This window comes from Carcharhinus amblyrhynchos, chromosome 7 (assembly GCF_965287045.1).
Source record: "Carcharhinus amblyrhynchos chromosome 7, sCarAmb.v2.hapA, whole genome shotgun sequence".
In the NCBI taxonomy this organism is placed as follows: domain Eukaryota; kingdom Metazoa; phylum Chordata; class Chondrichthyes; order Carcharhiniformes; family Carcharhinidae; genus Carcharhinus; species Carcharhinus amblyrhynchos.
This window is the reverse complement of record NC_137330.1, coordinates 90515223-90526582: the sequence shown is the minus strand read 5'-3', so window position 1 is coordinate 90526582 and position 11360 is coordinate 90515223. Positions and strand designations below refer to the sequence as shown.

The following is an 11360-nucleotide window of genomic DNA, read 5'->3' as shown; positions in this document are numbered from 1 at the left end:
ACCCTCAACATACTGACTGGAGTGATTCAAGAAAGGGGCACTACTACCAGTTCAAGGGCAATGGGAATTGGCAATAATTGTCAACAATGTTTACATCTCAATATTAATTAAAAAATAACTTATTCATCAAATTTATATTAAATATTTACATATTGAAGAAAAGCAACCTGATTAAGGAAAGACAATATGGAAAGACAGAACCTCTTACAGCTAACCTACGTTGGAATGTAAAACTCAAAATATTAAACTGATCTTTAAAAAGAAAATCAATAACAGAATATAGTATCCTCTAATGATAGACTCACTCCCATGGAAACACCTTCACCAGGTTTCTTCCCGTAGCAGCTCTTTCACCAGCAAGATGACAGTGTGACTCTGAGTAATGGAAGGGAAACTCAAAGCTGATAAAAACTCAGGGCAAAACACAACATCAGATCTCAGGGCATGTTTCTTATCCATTTTTATTGAGGAAACGGAAACCAGGCAATGCATGGACAGGATTTTCAAATTGTAAACAAACCTCTTGTTTTTTTTATTTTGTACGGTTAAACACAACCATAAAATAATTGACCTTTGCTAATTTGCTGGAATATAGAACTCCCTGAAGTAAATTTATTTTAATTTCCCTGAAAGTTTCAATGATTTAAAATACCTTTTTGGTTAATTAAATTTTAAAAAGGCAAATTGCTTCAAGTGTGTGCTTTTTGGATAGGTTACAGTGATAGTCTAAATGCAGTCTGGCAGGCAGGTACTATACACAACGGCTGTAACAAAAATAAGGGACCTGACAAACAAGCTCAAAACATTGTTCTTTTTTTTAATTAACAGACAAAAAAAGATGCAACAAAGTTCTTCTAAAAATTACATAATCCAACACATTCCATTATAAGCAGGTAGAAGGTGCTGCATTTTACTTATTGCAATTGTTTACATCAAGTCCCCTACGTTTAAAAGAGAAAACATGAAACTTAGACCCAGCCAAAGGGGAGTGGGAAGGCAGCACTCAGGCTGACGAGCCTACTGTTTAAATTAAAGCAAAAATGTGTGTGCATCTGCGTGTGTGTAGGAGTTGCGGGGGGGGGGAGATGTTGTGGGAGGAGGGGAGAAAAGATTTGGGAAATCTTATTCAGTTAATGGAAAGTTGGTTCACTCACCACACTTTAGTACGGTCTTAGTGCACAAAATAAACCTATTTAATATAATTATTTCATTTTGAGGCCTGCATAGTCTGTCTATTAAAACTATCAAGTACATTAAATTTAAAAATAAAACTAGAAAAGTGTATGATAATTTAGTCTCCACCTTATATCTAGAACAGACTGCAAAAATCGAGGGCGAGCAAAATAGCTCCACTGCACTGAGTACTGTGAATCAATTGATCTAGACTGTGAGAAACAAAAAAAAAGCATGATTTTCTCCATAGAAGAAATATTTATATATTTGTAGTCTCTTGCAAATATAAAATAGGGACTAAAGGTTGCAATGTAGTAACAAAAGAAGAGCCCACAAACAACTTCTGAAATATGAAGATCTATTATTTTTAAAGAAAATGAATAAAAGCTGTTCCTAATGAGTAATGATTTTTACATTGTACAGTTTGTTTAAATCAGAGAGAAATATCTAATGATGTTAAAGGCAATGACAACATATCCCCTTCCATCAACTCGCCCAGAGAGTTTTGATATCAGTCTATACAGACCTGCAAAAACAATGACACTATATTTGAAACTTTTTTACAGAAATGCAATGTCTACAAATCTGATGCTTACAAAGCATGGTTTGGTCGCTTCGGAGGGGGCGGTGGCATTAGTTCAGAGTCCATATCCAGAGACTTTTTCCTTGGTTCTCTCTGGGATTGCATCTGAGTCCTTTCAATGAATTCAAACAGGAATTCTTTTGTAACTGGATTAGTGATACTGCCACAGACAGCTGGAAAGAGAAAGTGGCAATTAGAATGAGATGCAAAGGGTTTAATTCTTCAATGCATCACAATCACATACCTGAGTGAATTAGGATATTTGCAATTATCTAATTCCAGTTACGCTCAGAACTTAAGTCCACAGACTGCTTGGACTTTTAAAAATGTGTTAGTACTTCAAAAGTTATAATTACTTCAGTTTCATTGTGAGTCCTGTGCTAGCAGACAGAAAACTAAAAAGTTTATTTATTACTGTCACAAGTAGGCTTACATTAACACTGCAATGAAGTTACTGTGAAAATCCCCTAGTGAAATGTCTTCATTCATAAAAACATGGTTAAATAAAATACACTCTGAATTTCCAGCGATTATAATCTATGTAGTCTACATTTTATGTATAAACATTTTCTTTTACTTTGCTTATGCTGGCACACAATTTCATAAATTTATGCTCAACATTGAAACTTACATGACTGGCTGGAATGGAACTGTGCTCCAGCTGCAGCTACAGAGGTGCAAGGTATTTTGTTTTTAGAAAATACTAGAAATGCTGCCTGTTGAGTACTTTCAGAATTTTCTGTTTTTTTTCAGATTTTCAGTATTTTGCTTTTATGCTGAATAGTAATTCATCCCCATGTGCATTTGAATAACTTGTAAATAAAACGTCCTGGTAACAAAAGACAAGGTGAGGTGCAGACACCAGGTCTGATCAATTTACAGCTGCAGAAAGAGAGTCTAATTTGGGAAATTTTGTCCAATTTTTAGTAAATAATATCTTCTCTTTGCAAAAGAAAATGGTTGCCTTATTAAAAGTTCTTAGTTAGAAAGCTTTCTTTTTTTGCCATTTTCCTAAGATTATGTGCTTAAAAATTCTGTATAAAAATATTGCAAAGACAATTTATTCAATTTGAATGAATCTTTAGCTAATTCTTTGTGATATTTCTATGATGTTTCTACAGTCTTTTTGTTGATGGACTCTTGTTTATAAACTGCCATCTTATAAAATACTTGCAACACTAGCGAGGGCTCCCTCATCTGAGAATCAAATAGCTTTTCACATATTTCACCGGCTGCAAAATAAATCCTCATTGTTTTTCTGCCTGTTTGCAGGCTTTGTCGACATGATCATAAAAAGGAATCTGAACTCTAGATTTCAGAATACCAGCTGCCCCCCCAAGTATGCATCTCTTGTCCCTTTTATTTGGATTTGAAATTTTTTTTAAGCATTCAGTGATTTATGTACTGTTTAAGCTGCATCCTCAGAGAGTTCGACTTCACATCAATAAAGGTATTGGTACTTCTATTTGGTGCAAAGGCTGGAGGGTGGGTTAGTAAATTTGCTGATGACACCAAGGTTGGTGGAGTAGTGGATGAGGTGGAGGGCTCTTGCAGGCTGCAAAGAGACACTGATAGGATGCAGAGCTGGGCCGAAAAGTGGCAGATGGAGTTTAACCCTGATAAGTGCGAGGTGATTCATTTTGGTAGGACAAACTTGAATGCAGATTACAGGGTCAATGGCAGGGTTATAAGGAATGTGGAGGAACAGAGAGATCTTGGGGTTCATATCCACAGATCTCTTAAGGTTCCCACTCAAGTGGACAGAGCCGTGAAGAAGGCTTATAGTGTGTTAGCGTTTATTAACAGGGGGTTTGAGTTTAAGAGCCGTGGGGTTATGCTGCAACTATACTGGACCTTGGTGAGACCACATTTAGAATATTGTGTGCAGTTCTGGTCACCTCACTGTAAGAAGGATATGGAAGCAATGGAGAGAGTGCAGAGGAGATTTACCAGGATGCTGCCTTGTTTGGAGGGTAGGTCTTACGAAGAAAGGTTGAGGGAGCTGGGGCTTTTCTCTTTGGAGCAGAGGAGGATGAGAGGCAACTTAACAGAGGTTTATAAGATGATGAGAGGGATTGATAGAGTGGACATGCAGGGACTATTTCCTCGGGTGGAAGTAGCTGTTACTAAGGGGCATAACTATAAGGTTCATGGTGGGAGATACAAGAGGGATGTCCGAGGTAGATTCTTCACTCAGAGAGTAGTTGGGGTGTGGAATAGACTGCCTGCTGTGATAGTAGAGTCGAACACTTTAGGAACTTTCAAGCGGTTACAGGATAGGCACATGCAGCACACCAGAATTATAGGGAGTGGGATAGCTTGATCTTGGGATTGGACATAGCTCGGCACAACATCGAGGGCTGATTGGCCTGTACTGTGCTGTAACGTTCTAGGTTCTATTGCCAGCAATACCCACATCCCATGATTACAGAGAAAATTTCTCAGTACTCCCGTGAAACAACATGCTTCTGCCTTCAACCTTGCAAAACAAACACTGACTTCACCACCATAAAATTTTTCATACCAACTAACCATTGAGATTGTCAACTTAATGCTAAGTTACACTGAATTGATGGTAGTTTCATGCTGTCGGTCTTTGGCTGCAATGAAAAAAGTCCAGCCAGGTTTAAAAAGGCACAATGGGGAAAACAAGTTAATTCAAAGGAGGTCCACCAATAATTAGTGGCTTAATTGGTGTTTTTATTTAAGCAGTGGTAATCATATCCTTGTTAAAAAATGTAGTTGAGCAGTAATACTCTTAAAAGTGCAATTACTTCAAATTACCATCTCCATTTTGAAGAAGGCAGGAGGTAACATTAAACGTCTGCCCAAAAATCACCCTTGCAAACAATTAACACACCAAATAATCTACTAAATATAGCTGGGTCTTAAACAAACTACATTAAACAACTGAGCAGATATGAGTCACCATTCCGAAGTCAAGAAATTGCATCTTTACGAAAAGAACTGTGCTCACGCAAGGGACAGCAGCAATAGCTACTTGCAGATTTATTTACCTTGAACAACTCATCCATTTCCAAACACACTTTGCCTATATCTATGACTCATAATCACAGAACAGCAAACTAATAACATAGACTTTCAGGCTGTGTTGGATGCTGCATTCATTATCTTAGTGCTTCACCCCACATAAATTTGAAATTGGTTAAAAAAATGGATGAAGTGGTCTTAGTAGTAGAAATTTATCAGCAAGAATACTCATCAAACATGACTGATTACTTTTGCATATTGGACTGAGGAGATGACAGTAAGTAATTGAGTCAAATAAAGGAAAAAATAAAAATAATAAAAGTCAGAAAAAAGATGCTCATTAAGCTTTTTGCTCACTTAATTATGATTCAAATCCAATGCACTTAGTCAAACTGATTTCTTCCTTTCTGGACTTGATGCTGACATTAGAATGCAGAGAAAAATTGATGATGAAATGATGACCGTTAAGAAAAGGAGTGCATGGAATGCAATGTGACAAGTATAAAATGAATGTTTTGAGGTTACTTTTTGCATTCAAGCTCTTCTCTTATTTTGAAAACTAAAATTATTCATGAAGTTATGTGCCAAAAATGATGCATTTTAAACAAAGAAGGTATGGTGCATTCTGGACACACGGGCAATCAATTTACTGGTTCCAGATAATTAGCAACTCAATATTCCAATTTGCATTTTAGTGCATGTCTTTCACGGCTTATCAGGGCCATCTCAGCTCCAGGAGAATCAGAGGGCACAGGTGAGTGTAATGGCCAGCAATAAGGAGAAGGTTCTGGGGAAACTGAAAGGTCTGAAGGTGGATAAATCACCTGGACTGGATAGCTAAGGAAATAGGTGGTGATCTTTCAGCAATCACTGGAGGCAGGGAGGGTACCAGAGAACTGGAAAATAGCAAATGTAACACTGCTGTTTAAGAGGGGAGGGAGATAGCAGGTGGGAAATTATAGGCCGGTTAGCCTAACTTCAGTCATTGGCAAGATCTTAGAGTTGATTACTAAAGATGAGATTGCAGAAGTGCATGACAAAATAGGACTGAGTCAGCATAGCTTCGTCAAGGGGAGGTCATGTCTGACAAATCTATTAGAGTTCTTTGAGGAGGTAACAAGGAAGTTAGATAAAGGAGAACCAATGCATGTATTTATTTAGGTTTCCAAAAGGTCTTTGACAAGGTGCTGCCTAGAAGACTGTTAAATAACTTAAGAGCCCATGGTGTTAAGGGTAAAATCCTGGCATGGATAAAGGATTGGCTGACCGGCAGAAGGCAGAGAATGAGAAGAGTGATCCATTTTTCAGGATGCTGACTAGTGATGTGCCTCAGGGGTCAGTGCTGGGACCACAACTTTTCACAATATACATTAACAATTTGAAAGAAGGAACCGAAGGCACTGTTGCTAAGTCTGCAGATGATACAAAGATATGTAGACGGACAGCAGTATTGAGGAAGCAGGGGGGCTGCAGAAGGAGTTGGACAAGTTAGGAGAGTGGGCAAAGAAGTGGCAGATGGAATACAATATGGAAAAGTGTGAAGTTATGCACTTTGGAAGGAGGAATGGAGGCATAAACTATTTTCTAAATGGGGAAATGCTTAGGAAATCAGAAACGCAAAGGGACTTGGAAGTCCTGGTTCAAGATTCTCTTAAGGTGAACGTGCAAGTTCAGTCAGCAGTTAGGAAAGCAAATGCAATGTTAGATAAGGGGGGGGGCAGTTTAGAACGGAGTTGAGGAGGAACTTCTTCACTCAAAGGGTGGTGAATCTCTGGAATTCTCTGCCCATTGAAGTGGCGGAGGCTACCTTGCTAAATATATTTAAGACGTGGGTAGATAGGTTTTTGATAGGCAAGGGGATTAAGGGTTATGGGGAGAAGGCGGGAAAGTGGAACTGAGCCACTTCAGATCAGCCATGATCTTATTGAATGGCGGGGCAGGCTCGAAGGGCTAGATGGCCTACTCCTGCTCCTATTTCTTATGTTCTTAATGTTAGTGTTCATGTTGAAAGGGCTAGAATACAAGAGCAGGGATGTGCTTCTGAGGCTGTATAAGGTTCTGGTCAGACCCCATTTGGAGTATTGTGAGCAGTTCTGGACACCATATCTAAGGAAGGATGCACTGGCCTTTGAAAGGGGCCAGAGGACATTCACAAGTATGATCCCTGGAATAAAGAACTTGTCGCATGAAGGACAGTTAAGGACTCTAGGTCTGTATGGAGTTTAGAAGGATAAGGGGGGATCTTACTGAAACTTACAGGATACTGCGAGGCCTGGATAGAGTGAATGTGGAGAGGATGTTTCCACATTAGGAAAAACTAGAACCAGAGGACACAACCTCAGACTAAAGGGATGATCCTTTAAAACAGAGATGTGGAGGAATTTCTTCAGCCAGAGAGCAGTAAATCTGTGGAATTCTTTGCTGCAGAAGCTGTAGAGGCCAGGTCATTGAGAGTCTTTAAGACAGAGATAGCTAGATTCTTGATTAATCAGAGGATCAGGAGTTATGGGTAAAGGCAGAAGAATAGGGTTGAGAAAAAAACCCAGCCATGATTGAATGGCAGAGCAGACTCGATGGGCCGAGTGGCCTAACTCTGCCCCTATGTCTTATGGTCTTACCTTTTCTTTATTTACAGGAATAAAGGAAAGTAAATTTTTGAGGATCTTGACTAAGGGCAAAAAAAAAGACTGTAGTGATAGACCCAAGCAGTCTCCAAAGCCTCAAGGGTGGGAGATGACAGAGAAAGGTGTCAGAGCAGATAGAAGATTAAGGGAAAAAACAGCAGTGGTAATTAGAATATAAAGTGAACATGGTTGTGAGGAATATGAACAGGCTAGGATCAGGGTTCTTGTATGCAAATATATAAAGCTTTAGAAATAAATTGGGAAGCTGGAGGTATTAATTAAAATGTTGTGCGTGATACTGCAACCTGATCTCATCTGATTTTCTTCAACTACAGCATGATCAAAAAACATGGTTCTTGGGTGCAAAAATTTTAGGAGAGATTGCATAGGTATTCTGTCTGGGGAGTATTAAACAATAAGAAGGGATTTGTTGCTATGCTGGGAGTACACTTTATAGTAAAAAAAAATCAGTGTGGCTTGTAGACTTGCACTGGTTATTAATCTAATATACAGAAGTGTGTGGTCAAAATAGGAAAAGATTTTCTTGGAATATATTTAGCAGTATGTTCTTGGAATATATACAGCATGTGCAAGGAAACATGCCGTATTAGATCAGACTAACAAGTAGGAGCAAGTAAGCGAGTCGACTATTGGTGAACACCTTGGAATAACTTGAGCTCATATTTAAACAGTAAAAGACAATGATGAAGGTGCTCAATAGAATGCACATCTCCGCCAAGGATCAGAGGATTGTGGTGGTGAGTCGGAAACTTGCTGCAGATGCGTCGGAGGCATGGGGTAGAATGGCAGAAACGTGGGGCAGAATGGCAGAGACATGGGGCAGATAGGGTTGGAGATTTGGGGCAGATGGGGCTGGAGATTTGGGGCTGGCAGTGTTGGAGATTTGGGACAGATGGCACGGGGTTTGGGTGGGGGGGCATTGGAGAGCTGGGTTTGGGGCTGTCTGACGGACTGTGTTGGGGTGGGTTCAAGAGTCAGAGTTGTCTCAGAGGGTCCATGGGCTGTAGGAGGGTCAGGATTGGGAAGGGAAATTGGAGGGTCCAACGGGATGGGGGAGGAGGGTGTCCAAAGTCCATATATCAGGGTGGGAGGCCGAGGATTGGTAGTAGGGGTCCGAGGGTTGGATGTTTAAGGGTCAGGAGCAGGCACATCAAGAGGTTCAGGGAATCCAAGAGTCAACGTCAGGTAGGACAGGAATCTAAAGTCCAAGGGCATGCCAGAGGGCCAGCAGGGGTGTCAGAAGGCTGAGTGGACAGGGTGAGTTAGAGCGCCTGAGTTGGGGGAAATCGGATGGTTGGGGTGAGGGAGGTGAGTCCGAAGGTGGAATGGGCTGGTGAGGGAGGGGGAAGGGGGTGAGGGAGTCCAAGTGTGGAGGTGGGAGTGGGTGGGTGGGGGCTGGTGTCAGTTGGGAAGTCAGATGGTGGGGGAGGGGGCTGGGGCTAGGGCTGGGAGTCAGTAGGTTGGCAGGTGGTCAGGGGTAGGGGGAAGGGGAGATCAGAGGGCTAGAAGTTGGCAGTCAGAGGGCTGAAGTCACGTGTAGGAGTGAGAGGATGGTGGACGGGAAGTTGGAGCGTAGGGAGTTGCATGGAGCAATCCAACTTAGATTTGGGTCAGTATTTTCCAGTCGGCAAGTATGACCGATCGCCAGGGTGGAAGTGGTTATCATGAATGCTTCTGACCATGAGTGCTAGAAGAACGTGATTTCACACTGGCTGGCCAATTAAGGATCAGCCACCATGAAATGTGCTCATATTGCTTCAGAAAGAACTTTGACTGCCCAGTGCCCCAAATGACCTGATCGTGCCAGTTCATCATTGTGATGAAGTTTGTTACACAGATTTATGATCCAAGCAGGTGATTGCAAAGAGTAATAAGAACGTAAGAACATAAGAAATAGGAGCAGGAGTAGGCCATCTAGCCCTTCGAGCCTGCCCCGCCATTCAATAAGATCATGGCTTTCAATTCTAACATTTTGGTTTCATGATCAATTATTCTTCTTTACATTTTCTCTTTTTTTTCCCCTTGCTAAATCAGTTCTGACGTTCAAACCTTTGTGCTGACATCCAGTCAAACTTTCAAGATGCTATGGTGTATCCTTATAGACATAACATGGATACAGATCTATCCTGCCAGTAGTACAAAATACCCGAGGAGTCCTTATGGGATGCCATCGATATGAGTAAAACATCCTGGGGCTATCAAGAGAGGACAGAAAATTGACACAGATGAACACTGAGCAGTTGGCTGAGAAAAATGCCAAAATTATAACCAACAGTAGGAAGTAGATTGAGGTTTTTTGCTGTAAATATATACCTCTAACACATTTGGGTCTTTTATCCCACCTTGGATTAGGAATGGTGATAAAAAGTGAATGCCACCTGGTCAATAGCCTGTGCTTATTGTGTAAAGGTGTAAGAGTCACGTGAAATTTGGGACAATTTCATGTTTAATTGCGTTTTTAATTGTCAGTGGACACGCCTCTGACTTCTGTGCGTACCCTCTGTCCATAATATCGTGCAAAGCAGCAGGATGCACGTCCAACATTTTCTTGTGCGATTGCCATAGAATCTCTTCAATGTAGGAGGCAGCCATTTGGCCCATCAAGTAGAGCATAGAACGTAGAACAGTATAACACAGTACAGGCCCTTCAGCTTTCAACGTTGTGCCGAGCTTTATCCGAACCCAAGATCAAGTTATCCCACTCCCTATAATTCTGGTGTGTTCCACGTGCCTATCCAATAACCGCTTGAAAGTTCCCAAAGTGTCCAACTCCACTATCATAGCAGGCAGTCTATTCCACACCCCAACCACTCTCTGAGTGAAGAATCTACCTTGGACATCCCTCCTATATCTCCCACCATGAACCTTATAGTCATGCCCCCTAGTAACAGCTACATCCACCTGAGGAAAGAGTCTCTGAACTTCCACTCTATCTATCCTCCTTGTCACCTTATAAACCTCTATTAAGTCGCCTCTCATCCTCCTTCGCTCTAAAGAGAAAAAGCCCAGCTCACTCAACCTTTCCTCATAAGACCTACCCTCCAAACCAGGCAGCATCCTGGTAAATCTCCTCTGCACCCTCTCCGATGCTTCCACATCCTTCTTATAGTGAGGTGACCAGAACTGAACACAATATTCCAGATGTGGTCTCATTAAGGTCCTGTATAACTGCAGCATAATCCCATGACTCTTAAACTCAAACTCTCTGTTAATAAAAGCTAACACACTATAAGCTTTCTTGACAGCTCTATCCACTTGAGTGGCAACCCTCAGAGATCTGTGGATATAAACCCCGAGATCTCTTTGTTCCTCCACATTCCTCAGAACCCTACCGTTGACCTTGTTTCAAGTTTGTCCTACCAAAATGAATCACCTCGCACTTATCAGGGTTAAACTCTATCTGCCACTTTTCTGCCCAGCTCTGCATCCTATCAATGTCTCTTTGCAGCCCACAAGGACCCTCCACCTCATCCACTACTCCACCAATCTTGGTATCATCAGCAAGTTTACTAACCCACCCTTCAGTCCCCTCTTCCAATCATTGCTAAAAATCACAAATAGCAGAGAACCCAGCACCGATCCCTGTGGTACACCACTGGTAACTGACCTCCAGTCTGAAAACTTTCCCTCCACGACCACACTCTGTCTTCTATGAGACAGCCAGTTACTTATCCAATTGGCCAAATTTCCTTCTATCCCACACCTCCTTATTTTCTTCATGAGCCTACCATGGGGAACCTTATCAAATGCCTTACTAAAATCCATGTATACGACAGGAACTGCTCTACCTTCATCTACACACTTAGTTACCGCCTCAAAGAATTCAATCAAATTTGTGAGGCAGGACTTATCCCTCACGAAACCATGCTGACAATCCCAGATTAAGCTGCATCTTTCCAAATGGTCATAAATCCTATCCCTCAGGACCCTTTCCATTAACTTACCAACCACTGAAGTAAGACTATCTG

At 41.2% G+C, this 11360-nt stretch overlaps 1 protein-coding gene across 1 annotated transcript in view; it reads right to left on the bottom strand.

Annotated features, from left to right (window-relative positions):
- Positions 1 to 797: 797 nt before the first annotated feature.
- rngtt (RNA guanylyltransferase and 5'-phosphatase) overlaps positions 798 to 11360 on the bottom strand; it is a 372001-nt gene continuing 361438 nt past the window's right edge. Inside the window, exon 16 of the mRNA XM_080192775.1 lies at positions 798 to 1929. Coding sequence (XP_080048901.1) covers positions 1766 to 1929 — 164 coding nt within the window. The 3' untranslated portion in view covers positions 798 to 1765. The remainder of the gene's footprint in view (positions 1930 to 11360) is intronic.